The sequence below is a fragment of the Vipera ursinii genome (assembly GCF_947247035.1).
Source record: "Vipera ursinii genome assembly, chromosome: 2".
NCBI lineage: Eukaryota > Metazoa > Chordata > Lepidosauria > Squamata > Viperidae > Vipera > Vipera ursinii.
In genome coordinates this window covers 103,865,132-103,881,164 of record NC_139513.1, presented here as the reverse complement: position 1 = coordinate 103,881,164, position 16,033 = coordinate 103,865,132, and the positions used below count along the sequence as shown (strand labels likewise).

Below are 16,033 nucleotides of genomic sequence, written 5' to 3'. Positions count from 1 at the left end.
CACAAACATACCTGAAATGGTATAGGGTTTCCTGCCTGAGCAGGGGGTTGGACTAGATGACCTCCAAGGTCCCTTCCAACTTTATATTATATTATATATTATATTATTATATTAAATACCTTATAAGGGGAGACCAGATGAATCCACAGGTCAGAATTATCACTGGAATCAGTTGTTGCCTAATTTTGTTATATAGCATTCCTGTTATATAATTTAGGATTGATACAAGTTTGCCATTATTGTTGGAGTTAGGCAAAAAGATCCAAAATACTTTCTTTTTTATTTTAACTAGGACTCAACTCTTTTTTATAGTAATTTCACTAAAGATTAAAATTACAACAATAAAAACTAACATACACTGAAAATAAATACAAGAATAAAAAGAGAGAGTAGAAGGTATAGAAAAAAAAGGAATCAGAAAAAGAAAAAGAAAAGAAAATAATAATAAAGAAAGGAAAAGAAATATATAAAGAAGTGACTTTCCCATTCTTTGCAACAAGTATAAGCAATTTTAGTAACTTATCATCTTCTCTTAAAATGCAACAAATGATCTCTTCTTCTCATATCCCAGAGTTCCCTCTGATCTATAAGCAAATCCATAAAGCAGTAATTTCAGTCTTAATATCAGGAAAAAGAAAACAATAAGAGTTATCAGAGATAGCAACATATCTACTTTAACCTTGATCAAATAAACCAACTTTATACTTCCTTTTACTTCTAACAATCATTAGTCTCTTCAAGAAATGTCATAGAACTTCTTTCTGTTCATTTTTGCTTTCTGTCTTCTCACAAAATTCTTCAAAATTAATCACTTTATTTTGTAAAATCTGATGTTGGAAGATTATCCAACTCTTGGTTTGTTTTATATATGTTTTAATTAGCAAGAGACCATCCAGTTTTTTTTATGTTCAGCATAATACATTTTCTGTGTTATTCTTGTAGCTAGTCATTTGTACATCCAAAATATTCCTTGAAGATATCCATTTGACAATCTAAAAAAAGTGACCTTGACTCTAGAATTGGCAGTTTTGCAATATAAAGTTCTCATTCAAATGATGGCTTGACTCCTGTTTCTTTTGCTATTTAAATCCTTTTACACTTAAATGTACATTTCAAAATGTAGTTCCTTAATTTTGAAACTCAATAATATCTACAGTTTCTAGTTAGCTTTCCTAAATCAGTTCTTTCAAGCCAAATCTATCTTAAGCATCATGGTTATGGACAATTGGATACATGTCACCGTCTTCTTGCTTCATCTAATTCCCTGACCCCTTTTATGAGGCTCCAATAACATTGAGATAATACAGATTATAGACTGGACTCAGTTATAATGAACAAAGAACAATTTCAAAACTTTTTCACCCATCTATTTCCTGAGTAGACACACTCTAAATGACTGTAAATTGGTTGCAATTCTTCCTGAATAGTGTGTCTCACAAGCTTCGTTCTTTGTTTCTTCTATTTAAAAATTCCTTTTGTGTGATTTGATTAGGTCTGAAAAAAAGATGGACATGTTTTCCATTTTCAACTTGTGAAATTGAAAGCAGGATATATTGCTTTTTGATTTTGATAAAACGTTGCTGTGTGAAATAATAGTCAAAGGGTTCTGATGGTGTCATATGGTTATATATAAATGTGTGTGTGTGTTTATGTGAAAGAGAAAGAGATGGAAATAAATTATCCTTTTAAAATGTGGTAGTTGAAGAATTACAGATTTACAATTTAATGCTTTTCACTTTGAAAACTGATTTATTGTGCCCATGTTCTTCCAACTTAGTTTAATCTGACTCCAAAAATGGTTACTTTGAATTCTAGAAAGTTTCTGCTTTTCAAGTAAAACAAACCCAATATAGAACTTATATTTGAAAACAGGCAATTTATGCATCTAATTATTAATATGAACATCCACAGTAATAGTTCAGTAATAATGGAATGGTTAATGTAGTAACAGAGGGAATAGAATAGAATAGAATAGAATAGAATAGAATAGAATAGAATAGAATAGAATAGAATAGAATAGAATAGAATAGAATAGAATAGAATAGAATAGAATAGAATACGGAAGGAACCTTGGAGGTCTTCTAGTCCAGCCCCCCACTCAAGCAGGAGAACCTATACCATCTGAAACAAGTGACTGTCCAGTCTCTCCTTAACAACCTCCAGTGATGGAGAGCCCATGATTTCTGAAGGCAAGCTGTTCCACTGGATAATTGTCCTCACTATTAGGAAGTTTCACCTTAATTCCAGGTTGCTTCTCTCTTTCATCAGTTTCCAACCATTGTTTCTTCTCCCCAATAATACATATAGGGAATAAATGTTCCATGTTCCATTATTTTATTAATGGAATCAATAATTATGCAATATTAATTATGCATTAATATCTTGGCATTATAACAACAACAAAATACTGCAACAGTTATAACTAAATGGATGTCCCAGAAATTTTATAATGCTGGCTCTAATTCAGTACTGATGTATAAATACTATCACATATTTTTCTTCAGGCTTGCTGTAATAATTGCCTAGCAAAGAATGCCTGTAACTGTGCTTTTAGCAATAAAAAGGTGTTCCATTATATTTTTAATCTTATTTTGCTACATTTGCTAGGATCAGTTCGTCTCTGAAAATATAGAAGAGACAAAAGAGAGCTTTTCTTATTCTTGCAGTGTTTATTATTTCTTGTGGTGTCTGATTGTTAACATCTGTTCTAAGTTAACATAATATGAAATGTTAACATAATATGGAAGATAATGGGTAATCCATATTCAGATGTAATAACAGTCTGAAGTGTGTGTATGTGGACATGCCTAAAGATGGGAATGATTCACCAGGGATGATAAGGATATCATTTCAGCAAGGCTTTGTACATACATTTCTTTCAGCTATTCTTGGAAGTCAAAGAAAGAAAGAAAGAAAGAAAGAAAGAAAGAAAGAAAGAAAGAAAGAAAGAAAGAAAGAAAGAAAGAAAGAAAGAAAGAAAGAAAGAAAGAAAGAAAGAAAGAAATGCACTGTCCAAAGATCTATGTCTAAAGTATTCATTACAGCCCAATAAATATATATGAAATAAGAGGGGTTTTTTTGCTAAAAAATCATACCTTTTTATACGATTTCTCAGCTCCCATGGTTTAGCTCTGCTGTATTGATTGCTGCCTATGCTTATCTGAGAGGCTTCACATATCTAACCCAAGTAGTTATCTGTTCAACCCACAAGTCCACCATGTGCTTCCTGGAGCTGACCTCTACTAACCCCTTTACTTTTAAAGCATCAAAAGTTAGCAATCAATTCATGATTCTCTCTTCTTCTGACATACTGTGGGATTATGATTATATGATTTTATATCAAGCCTTTGTTATTTACAGGGAAACTTACTGATACAGTCTTTCTGCCCAAGCACAAGTAATACAGTGGATGTACTGTATATGGCAGTATTTCTTTTATGCTTGCAGTCATGCAAAATTTATGTTAGCTGCCTAAATCAAGAAGTCCTTGCTGCTGTTGCTTTAGGAAACCTGACAATTCTTGAGTAGAATGGTGAGGATAGTATTGGGTCCAATTCACTCATAGACCAGTGATCAGAAATTTGAATAGACAAATTTCTGGAAAGGTATAATAATCATCTACAGATAATCTCTTCAGTCATTCCCTTCAGTTACTCAGTTTAGCTTGCCAAATACTTTTTTCTTACATACCAGAAAGTATAGTCATGAGCCTGAGCCCTGTGTAAAGTATTATGATTTTGTGAACCAATGTTAAGATTATGGAATGGTATGATGCAGTCAGAGTTGATGCTGCAAGTAGAGATATACACAGTTCAGATCCAAAGTTAGGCAAATCGCTTCAGATCTGCTGCAGGCACTGTCTCTTTACCAGTGTTATTTTTTTTTGTAAAAAAAAAAAGTGCTGGAACTCACACCTGTCATACAACCCGCCTTGCCTACCCTACAAGGTTCCATCCAAAAAAGGTACCAAAACTCTGTTCTGGGCGTTCTATGACAAAAAAGCCCTGCTATTTACCAATTCATTGTTCCCTTACCATTTCCTGTTTACGAAGTAGTGGCACAACACAATATATGTCTGAATTAGGGAAGCATTATGGAGACAATTAAAGAATGCAACCACTTGATGCCACCCTGTTGTGGCTCCTTATTCCAAATATGCATATTCCTTTCCCATGTGGCTGCAACCCAAAACATAGTTACATGGGTATATGTACATGGCCCAGTGTCTCTAAGGAGTGGATCTGGGCAGAAAGAAGATACCCATGTCAGATCTGAAGTATTCATGCCAATTTGGGATCTAAATAATGTACATGTCTGGTATCAAGATTTGGAATCAACATACAGTAGTTTAACTTACATATTTTGCTTGAATTTTTTTTGACTTTTCATTATAATGGGGAAGCATCAAAATATCTATCATGGCATAATTGATTCTGAGTGGTTTTCAAATTAAAAAAAGAAGTATATCTGTTTTTTTAAAAAAAGATTCATATTTTTTTCTGCCTCATCATGGCAGATTTTGAGACCTGCAAAACCTAGACAAGCCTGTGAGCTACGTAGTGTTTAACTACCTATGCATAGAGTATAATATACTATCTTTAATAATACATGGCCAAATTAATTGTCATTCCATCTATACATTCATTCTTATACAACAACAGTCCAGAAAATTGAATTATCATTTAGATTTCAATATTTATTTATTTATTTGTTTGTTTGTTTATCTATCTATCTATTTATTTATTAACAAAATACTTGTTTCTTTTGGCAAATGGTTTAAAGTAGACAAGAATTACACAGCCCACCAATTTATTAATGATATTGATTGATATATTGCTTTCTTTATTTGAATAACTATAGACAGATTAATCTTGAGGTTTTTTCTCTCCTTCCCCCTTGATATGGAGGCCTTTAGAATAAATTTCAATACTTTACAGACTAACTGATAAATCTGCATGTCAAGCCCTGCTATAGGCTTGAGGGGCAATATATTATGCATTGCCAGTTTTAAGATAAAGCACATCACATTTTTCATCAAACCAAAGCTAGTAATAGTCTCAACTTCTACAAAACTACACCTGATTAGCATTCACAGTTGGAAATGTTTATGTTTATGTTTATGTTTATGTTTATTGGACTTATATACCGCCCTTCTCCCGTAGGACTCAGGGCGGTTCACAAGGTATTTAAAATAACAATACAAATTACAAAAGTTAAGAACAATTAAAATAATTAAATTTAGTCCTTAAATAAAATAAAACCCCTGTTAAACTCCAATTAAAACCCAATTAAAATAAAATTACAATTAAAATTCTCAGTCCTGGCTGGAAAGCTCAAAGAGCCAGGTCTTCAGGTCCCGGCGGAATGAATGAAGGTCAGGGGCAGTCCTGAGCTCTACGGGCAGCTGGTTCCAAAGGGCAGGCGCACTCACAGAGAAGGCCCTCCCCCTGGGTGTTACCCGCCGGCAATCTTTTGCCAGCAGCACCCTGAGAAGGCCCTCCCTGTGGGAGCGCACAGGATGAAGGAAGCTTGATGCCGGCAGCAGGTGTTCCCTCAAATATCCCGGACCCAAGCCATTTAGGGCTTTATAGGTCATCATCAGCACCTTGAATCTCACCCGGAGGGCAACTGGAAGCCAATGCAGCTTGTGGAGCAGAGGTGTTACATGGGAGTATCGGGAAACCCCATCACAACTGGTCCTTAGAATGATATGTTTTAAAAAAAGATTAAAAGGTTAACTTTTTCATAATTCATGTTTTTATGGAATCACAATCTTTTTATCCAGATAAAAATAAAGAAAGTAAGAAATCACGAGTTGGTGATCAGAAGACAAGATCAGAAGACAAGAGGCCATAGCCCGGGATGCCACCAAGGGTGGCCGATTGGTCAAGGAGGGCTGGTTATCTGACAAAAATTCCATCAATCATCATATAGACCTTTTACTTGGTTACCAGGCACTCAGGGGATGGGAAGAATGGTGCCATGACTCACGACGGGAGCAACAAGTCCGTTCCTTGAAGGATTTGAATAGCAGAGCTACAGGTAGAACAACGGTGATCCCCAGGAAGGGTTGAATCTACAACATACCCTATATAAGATCTTGAGACGTGCCTTGTACTAGATCCTGATTTAAATGATGTGGCTACAACAATGATCCCCAGGAAGGATGAATACACAACATCCCTGGTGTTAGACCTTGAGATGGAGGCTCAGGTTCGACCAAAGAAAAGGGGGGGAGTCACAAAACAAGAGCGGCTGGATAACCCCCCCCCTGGTATTTACATGCATGCCAGGAGAGTGACCACAAATGAGAAAACTACTCTCGATTCCACAAGTATGGGAAGAGATGCAGGACTATTAGGAATGTTACGGCTAATTGAGGTGAATAGACCAGTGACCCGCTCAATGAGCAGGGTGCAAAAGCAACCAGCTGTATAAGCAAACTCCCGGAACTCCTATTCTTACTCTGACGACGTCGGCAGTTTGGCCAACGAAAGCTAAGTGGTTTGCATATTAAACAGTTTGTTTACATTTCTCTTCTGGTGTTCGATTCTTTCCGGACATACAGAATTGTGATGTGTGTACAACAAAACAATTGTTGTGTGTGAAAAGAAAAGAAAAATCCTTAATTGTGACATGACCTATCATAAGCCAGTGTCAACTTGTACAGATGGCTAAGAAAGCTACCAATTTTTTGGCAAAATATATTTTGGGTATTGTATATAATGCCAATAAAGTTGATCATGATACTGAAAAGAATCCTTATTGCTTATATGCAAGGACATAAAATGAAAACTATTGCTACAATCTAGAAAGAAATTTAAATCTAATGGTGGAATTAATGTTTGAGTTAATCCATTTAATCTGTTTTAAACCTCACCAGGTTCTTCCAAGGCTGAAAAATGAATCTGATCGAGAATAGGGTCTTTTGGGTGACACTGAGCTTTTGTAAATATTAATGATGCCATCAGGATATGACCTGGAAAAAACCCTTCTGTTTAGATTACACTCATTATTAATAGGATGTGCTCCATAATCAGAGTCATATTTATTGAACCATGTGGAAATTAGCTTTGGCAGAACCTAGCTTTGCATGCGTGTATGGATTTGCCCCAGCTTGAATAAACATTCTCTTCTGAGAAAAAGCAATGACAATATCAAGCTGGACATTATTGTGGATCAGCCAGGGTTTGTTTTGTTTTTTAAAAAAATCACCTGTGTTAATTTTTCATAAATATGAGCATTTATTTGCATAATGTAAAGTTTGTGTCAAGTTTATAAAACTAAATCAAAATGGTCTGAATGACATGCCCTCAAATGCCTGGCTTTCCTGTGGAACTTCCAAAAGCAATAACCCTATTGGTGTTATCACTTTGAAGCAGTAGTGGGATTCAGCCAGTTTGCACCAGTTAGGCAGAACAGGTAGCTAATTGTTTGTTGCCCAGGTCCAGAACGGACCTCTGGAAGCAGCATCCACACAGAGAACCGATTGTTCACATATTTGAATCCCACCACTGCTTTGAAGGCAACTGCACTAGTGCTGTCCTCACTGCCTAAGGGCAGGGAACTTTCTATTATTTTGATCGTAACTGGAACTAATAAATGGAGGGCAAATGGTAAAAACACTATCCTAGGAGTAGCAGCAGGAACAGGAACTTAGTCCAGATGTCTCCTTTAGTTTCTTCTAAGCATGGTAGCCTGGGTAATACACAACAGACCAAAAGGGGTCGCTGTTCAGAAAAAGTCCCAAAGGTGCTTTTCGAAAAGGCAACCGGACTTCCTTTTTCCTTGAAGATGTTTTGCTTCCTATCCAAGAAGCTTCTTCAGTTTTGATTGAATTCAGAACTGAAGAAGCTTCTTGGATGAGAAGCAAAACCTCTTCAGGGAAAAACAAAGTAAATCCAGTGGCCTTTTGAAAAGCGCCTTTGGGACAACCATGACCTGGATGAGTGAGAATCTGCATAGACATTGTTCAGAAAGAGGTTCAGCCTCTTTCTCTTTTTAATTGTTAAAGTGTAATATTGTAGCCTTTACAATATTCTAAAAAAAACCACATTTATTTGGGGATGTTCTATGCATGGTTTCATAAAACAATACATGAACCACATAGCTTGACCATAGAGACAACTGGCAAGCTGTTCTGCAGTCAAGACGTAGCTCATGGATATGCCACTTAAAACTAGAAATAGTTTATTTCACCAACTGATTCCTCATTTTATTTCTCAATAGCTGCTGAATTTTTTGAACCACAACTGTCACATAGTTTCCCTGAATTACTGTGCTTGCATAGTTGGCAGAGACTGTGGCTCCTTTTAGCAGAAGATAAAATTGCTGGGGGCTGGGGATCTTATTCTGCTTCAGAGGATCATTCTTTGTGACTAATTTCCCAAGAGTCACAAGCTGGTGATGGACAGAGCTTGGCTGATTCATTTTTTCTGTCACACATATGAACACATCTTACATAAGACTGCACCCAAAATTCATATCACATATAACTACAAGCCCTTTTGAGATATTTTATAAGAAACATGTTAAAAAAGGACGAGTTTAGTATATTCCCACAGCTCCCAGTCTTCACAGTTTTCAGATGCAGCCTCAAATCTTTAAATTTGGATGAGCATAAATAATGATCCTCACTGTTTGGTGGACTAAGGATCTTTGACTGTGTAAATAAAATTCTTACATATTAGTTTTGATTAGACCTGTAATAAAGTAAAGACATACAGTACAAACAAATCCTGGTACATATTGCTGTGGTTTAAAATATTTTACGACAGGCACTCTTCATGTTGATTTTTCTCCATTATAGTAATGCAATTTGGTTAAAAAAAGGTAAAAACTAGTAAGTATGTCAATTTTTTTATTATTACTATTGTTTTAGTACTTTACTCTTAAAAACTTTGGTTCTGGGTATTTGTTAATTCAACAGAGAACAGTACTAGAGGAACAGAAAAAAATGGAAATGTTGCTTAATGTAACAATTTTCCAATGTCTGTCCTAAACTAATGCTTCAGGATGTGAGTCCAGCTCCTTTAAGCATTGTAAGCAGTTGCTTATCATGGACAAGCAGTATATATTCACAGCAGTACAGTAATAATATGTGATCTCTAGAAAACAATAAATTATTTCATGTTTAAAGATCAATAGCCAATTCCTAAGTTGAAAGTTGCCCATCTACTACAGCTTGGCAACTGTGGCAGAAAGTGTCAAATGCACTTAACTTGATTTATCACTGTTATCGGCAGATTAAGGGAGATGACAGCTTGATGCCAACTCTGGTTATTAATGTTCATAAGAGATGGCCACAGTTCTTGAAATGCACATGTTTTACTTTTCTCATGTTTCAGAAAAATAAAATCTGCTGAAAATCTATTTAGTAGCTGGCATTTACTTCTTGCTTAGAATTGTCATTAATTACAATGGACACCAACTTGAATTTCTGGGGGTCTTGAGCATTGAATTTTATTTTATTTTTCATCTTCAACATACTTCCAGCATATGACATTGTCCTGATAGTATTAAAATATAAATGTCTGTTGAACATTTTGTCCAGTTGTTTACTATTATGGAGAAGAAGTACTAATTTCCCACACACGCACACCTCATTGGATTCTATCTGAACTAGTGAGCAGGGGAGAAAATTGCTAGTTAAGAATCCTTTCGGAAATTTCAACTCAATCATAATTAGCTCAGTCTGAGTACCACCATGGTGCCTACTATTTCCCATTTTATGACAGTATTAGTCAGATCATGGTTTAGCTTCCAAGAGTTTCTGATATCTAACATTTGGAGGAAATATTCCTTCCTAATAAAATCATAGAAATTGCATGATCTTTTTTTTATCAAATTAGCTCTGTGCAGATTACTCTGTGCAGCATACTCACAGAAAGAATGGAATGTAGTTGGGTTCACAAGCTCTTGTCATGTTCCAAATGACATCACTGAAAGAATGATTAGAGCCAAGCTTCAGAATGCTTCTAAATTTAAATGAGTTTGGAATAAAAGCTAATCTTCTTGGCACATTGTCTCACAAACAAAAGAGAACATTCTTTTGCCATTAAATGCCTTCTAAAATAAACAATATGGGATAAAGTGCAAGTAGTAAATTTGAGGCAGCAAAACAAAAACTGAGATACACAAACTGGAAGAATAGAATTTTGCAGCATATTGAAAATTTGGTTCAAGAGTTAGGCCTTAGAAGACTTTAAATAAAGGACCAGAAGGAAAGAAGAAGACAGTGTAGAGTCCTGATTTAAACATGATTTTGTACAACTTTTGCATCAACTATGCCTATTGGGGTGATGCCATGGCTGACACTTAATCATGACGCTTAGTTATCAAGTGTCTGCACTTGAAATCCACCCATCAGAATTTTTTAGTTTATTCAGAATATGTATAGTTATATGTGTCTCTTTTATGCTAACATAATACCTCAATTCTGCAAGCTGCAATGGCCCCCCAATAGGCTTCCAAGTGTAGTTCCTCATGCGGGTTGCTACCTACATGACATTAGAGAAGCTTATTTGTAGGATCAACTACTCCCAAGGAAATATGTTTATCCCACATGATCCGATATGGATGACACACTCCCCTCATCAAGATAATGCCATCATGCCTTCTCAATGGGGCCTCTGCTGTTTGAATAATCTTCATCCCAACATGCAGTTGACTATGACTCCACAGGCCTTTAGGAAGTCAGTTAAGACCTGATTCTTTCTGTGGGTCTTTGGAACAGGATTAATAGAGTTCTTAATTTAAAGACTGATTGATTATGTGCCATCGAGTGATTGTTAATTCTAAGCAACTATAAATAAATTGAATAAATTTTCTCCATGATGATCTGTCAACCTGGTATTTCAGGATTTCCATTAGTGTAATTTAATAAGTTATAGTATAATTTAGTTCTGAGTCTGTTTTATCAGGTTGGTTGGTTTTTAATGTCATGCGTCCTTTTATACTTGTTGCCTGATTATGGATTGATTGATTGATTGCCTGGAGTATTGTTTTCTGAATTGGGTGGCCATAGAAATGCTATTGATCCATCAGTCAAACAATCAATCATATATAAAAATACAATAATATAAATATTGGCCGAGAAGTTTGGATAAAAGTGATGATGGCAAAGTTCTGAAAATGGGAGACAAGAGAGAAGAGTATCCAGATGTTGTAATGTTTTACTTAACAGGAATGAGATGGGCTTAAAATCTTGATAATTTTGTATGTTTTACTGATTTGAAGCAATTCCCTCATAACGTTCTGAGTGACCATAATCCTGACTCAGTTTTATTGCTGCAGTTCTATGCTTACTGTATTTCTGGCTGAAACTTAAATGTTATAGAACCTAAGACTGACTAACCTACTTATTTTCATATTCTATCTAAGTACTTACAATATATTCTTTACATCACTACCTAGCCGTGGCCTGCTGGCCACCAGGTCGTGGAACAGGCTGGCAGATATGCACACTCACTCTAGCACATTGCCATGGCAAAACAGTGCTGCACGATGAAAACTGGGCACCGCATGGCAAAAATGGGACAGCGCTAGCGAGTGTCACACAGTGCTAGCACCACCCCCATTTGCGTCGCTCATGCTTGCAGTCCTGTAAGCTTGTAAAATGCTTCCCTTTCCCTCTGGTCTGCCAACTGAGAAAGGTTGGAGACCTCTGCTTTACATAACATCTTTGATTACTAGTATTTATTCATAGCAAGAGTTTGTAAATTGTTTTTCAAGTACCAAGCTCTGCCAAGCTGTTTAAATAATAAATAAAGCAGATCAAATTATTTTGCATTATACTCGTAAACTTTATATCTCTAATTACATCTCAAACTCATTTTTTTAATTTGCATGTCAGCTAGAAATTACTTTGCTGGTTCAAAAACTAAGTTGCTGACAACGAGAAGCTGTGATGCATGGCTGATAAAACATGTATTGCTTTACAAATGTTTGCTTTATTCACCTGGCACACAGATTCATGGAGAAAAGCTCTTTCTGAATAAAAAACACCACATTTATAATTTGCCCAAGGCGAAAACTACTTAATAGTAATTCAGTACACAACACATTGCTTTTGATTATCTTTGTGAGTATGTAGGTCTGGATTAGTTTCAATATGAAGTAAAATACAAGCATTGTCATTATCTTCTTAATTTCTAGGGAGATAAAAGTTTGCATCAAATACGTTTGACTGGCTCCCATACAATGTACCATGCCCTGTTTGGTTATCTTTCAACACATAAATCCAAGATAATCATTTTCCTGGCCCTTAATGGGTATTAACAGATTAATTTTTATTTTATTTATTTGTCCAATTTATATAGCTGTCCACCTCACCAAAGAAGCAGATCTGGGCAGTGTATTGCAAAGCTAAGCAGTAAATAAATACAGTATCTAAAAAGCATTAGCATTATTATTAAAAAGTATTAAAACCATAAAGAACATTATAAAAAGGGAGCCAGAGCATAGAAATAGCAGAGGAAGAGATGTTAATAATAAGAAAGCCACCTCATTGGTCCACCTGTCTTCTGGGAGCCCCAGGCCTGCGGGCATAACCAGATCTTAAGGGACATTCAAAAGTTCAGAAGAATCAGAAGAAATGAAACTGATTCCACCTCAGGAAGAAGATCTCATTGGTTCCACTCTGCCTCCACAATATGTATGTCACAGAGCATTCTTTCTATTCTGCTTACTTCAATTTTCCCACTATTGGTCTTGCAAGTTTTTCTTGTAAATACTAATCAACTATTGTGTATTTCACATCTGCACCACTTTTCTTAAATTTCTGTGAAATGGGCCAGATTCAGAAAGATGGAACCCATTCATGAAGACTAGTACCAGTTCCCTCACTGCTGCTTCACTTTCATAAAAAACTAGTTGTTAGAACTAGGCAAAGTGGCCAAAATACACAACTCTCACCCAATTGTATATGCTACAATTGGGCATGTGGAGAGATTGCAGATGTTCGCTTTACTTTTTATTTATATATATTTTTAAGGGAGGAAAGAGCAAATGATAGATAATAGAAGAGAGAGGGGGGGAGGGAGGGAGGAAGAGAGAGAGAGAGTTTTTTTTTCTCTCTCTCTCCTTTCTTCATATACAACTCAAGACTGTTAACATATCAATGCTATTTCTTCCTCTGATTTTTCCCAATGCCAACAACCAGGGAACGGTTCCATGGAGATAGGTTTTTCCACGGACCAGAGGGGGCATGGTTTTGTGTGCTGCCTTCATCTCACGGATGGGGCTTTGCTTGTTTGTGTGGCCCGGTTGCTGGCATGCCACTGCCTGGTACTGGTCCACGGATCGGTGGTTGGGGGTATACTGTATATGTATTTGTTTGAAGCACAAGGTACTTTTTTCCTGTAGCAGAGCACAGAAGCTGATACATCTTTGTTCATCAATTGATCAGGAAGAGAAAATACTGATTAGCTGTATTTTGCTGCGACGTCTTGAGGGGTTGGAAGTGGGAGGCACCATTTTGTGGTGGTTCTCCTCCTACCTCTCGGGCCGTTCGCAGACGGTGTTGGCAAGGGGGCAGAGGTCGGCCCCTAGGCCCCTTAGTTGTGGGGTGCCTCAGGGGTCATTACTCTCGCCCCTCCTGTTCAACATCTATATGAAGCTGCTGGGTGAGATCATCCGTGGTTTCGGGGTGAGGTATCATCAATATGCTGATGATACACAGCTTTTCATCTCCACCCCGAACCAACCCAGTGATGCCCTCGACATGATGTCCTGTTGCCTGGAAGTGGTATGGATTTGGATGGGGAAGAACAGGCTCCGGCTCAACCCGGCCAAGACTGAGTGGCTTTACGTACCGGCATCTTGTTTAGTTCAAGAGGTTCCATCTTTGGTTATGGGAGGAGAGGTGTTACCTCCTGTTGATAGGGCACGCAATTTAGGCATCCTCCTGGATTTACAACTCAGTTTTGAAGATCATATTGGAGTCGTGGCCAGGGGGGCATTTGCCCAGGTTCGCCTGGTGTGCCAGTTGCACCCCTATCTGGACCGAGATGCCCTACGTACGGTCACTCACACACTCGTTACCTCCCATATAGATTACTGCAATGCTGTCTACATGGGGCTGCCCTTGAAGACCACCCGGAGGCTCCAGCTGGTGCAGAATGTGGCTGCACAGGTAGTGATGGGAGCATCCCGATACTCCCATATTACACCCCTCCTGTGTGAGCTGCATTGGTTACCGGTTGTCCTCCGGGTGAGATTTAAGGTGCTGGTACTTACCTTTAAAGCCATACATGGCTTAGGCCTGGGATACTTGCAGGACTGTCTGCTGCCGGAACGATCTCCCATCGCCCAGTATGCTCACACAGAGAGGGCCTCCTCAGGGTGCTGTCGGCTAGACAATGTCGGCTGGCGACCCCCAGGGGGAGGGCCTTCTCTGTGGGAGCGCCAGCCCTATGGAACCAACTTCTCCTGGAGCTCCAGATGGCCCCGGATCTCCGATCCTTTCGCCGCAGCCTTAAAACACTTCTTTTCCATCAGGCTGACCTGGACTGACGACAGGGATTTTAAAATGTTTTTTTAATTTTTAACTTCAGTTGTAATTTATTTTATTGGGGCTGTTAATTTAATTCTTTTTAACTTTTGTATCGTTGCATTTTATTGTTGTTAGCCGCCCTGAGTCCTTCGGGAGATAGGGCGGCATATAAGTCCCAAAAATAAATAAATAAATAAATAGCTGCTGATTCTCAGCACTGGAGATGTATAATATACAAGTGTCTTTAGTATTACAATTATGACAACCACCCATTCAAGCCGGGTTCATTTCATTCCAGTTTTGAAATCAGAAGATCTGGATAACTCAGCAGCTGCTTGTCCAGAAATATCCTCTACATCAAAATGGAGAAGAGAGCACTATTGTTTCAGAAAAAAACAACAGACAAATTTACAGCAGTCATTATATACATGATAGGTGGCTATATAAATTTACAATAATCAAGCAAGCAAGAAATCAATCATCAATCCACTATCATGTTATTTGGAATCTGATCTTTCAGAGCCTCTGATTTTTTTTATTATTGAAGTATAAAGAGTATAAAGCTTGGGAAATTTGGTACACGACACGAGGCAGCATTTAAACTGGGCCAAAGAAGGTTTTCTTTTCATGGTGGGCTATATGTCTCTGTAATCCTCCTTTCAAAACACAATAATGTTGACAGAAAAGCTAGGATTAAGGAATTGGAGAAAATAAAAGTTTGGCAATCATTTGCTGTCTTCTTGGCTTGACCTTACTCACATTGCTGATAGTGTTGTTGAACTGCTGACTCCTCTGACTGAAGCTCCTGGCTGAGGAGGCTTAAAAAGTTGACAGGGCAAATGATTGGGGCCAAAATGTCAGAAAAATGAGCCAGGATAGAACTTGCATAGTTTCTGAGCGATATGATGATGTTTTCCTAAATGTGGAAAGGGAATGGAACACAGGCTGTCAGGTTTGTCACTTAATTGACCTTTCTAGGCCTTCAGCCTCCTAAAGGCTTCAGCTGTGCTATATTTGTTTGACCGTGTTTTGCTCAGCTTGTTGTCTCCTCTTCCCCCACCCTACAAAATGTTTTCCTTTTTGGAATAATTGCTATGAAAGCTTGCATTTTTTTCCTTCAAAAGGGTGCTGTCTCTTTTAACAGTAAAGCCTTTTGATCTGAAGTTTGAAAACATCTGGGTTTTTTTTTTATTAGCACCTCTGTTCCCCACCATCTTCTCAATAACAAAGCATTCCTTTTTCAAAATATTAAAGAGAAACAATGATATTTAAAATTCACCTTTTCAACAAAAAAAGTATCCGGAAAATTTAGTCAACAAATTCAGAGAAAACCAAAGCATATATATTCCCTTGACTTCTCATTCTGATCCTCTATATTTCTTAACAAGCAGACAATATTCAATTCTAGCAAGTCAATTTTTTTTCCAAAAGACTATTTTTGAAGAACAATCTTAAAGAGGAATATATGACAAACGATATTAAACAGATAAGAGAGTGACACTTGAAACAGTTCACTGGCTCACAGAAAAACAAAACAAA

At 37.2% G+C, this 16,033-nt stretch overlaps 1 protein-coding gene across 1 annotated transcript in view; it reads right to left on the bottom strand.

The window, feature by feature from the left end:
* The window catches only part of LOC310634845 (uncharacterized protein), a gene marked incomplete at both ends in the record, with an annotated part of 117,403 nt that extends 108,973 nt beyond the window's left edge, over window positions 1-8,430 (bottom strand). The window contains one exon of the mRNA XM_083353382.1: window positions 8,200-8,430. Within this exon, the coding sequence (XP_083209508.1) occupies window positions 8,200-8,430 (231 nt within the window). The remainder of the gene's footprint in view (window positions 1-8,199) is intronic.
* Between the last annotated feature and the right edge of the window lie 7,603 nt (window positions 8,431-16,033).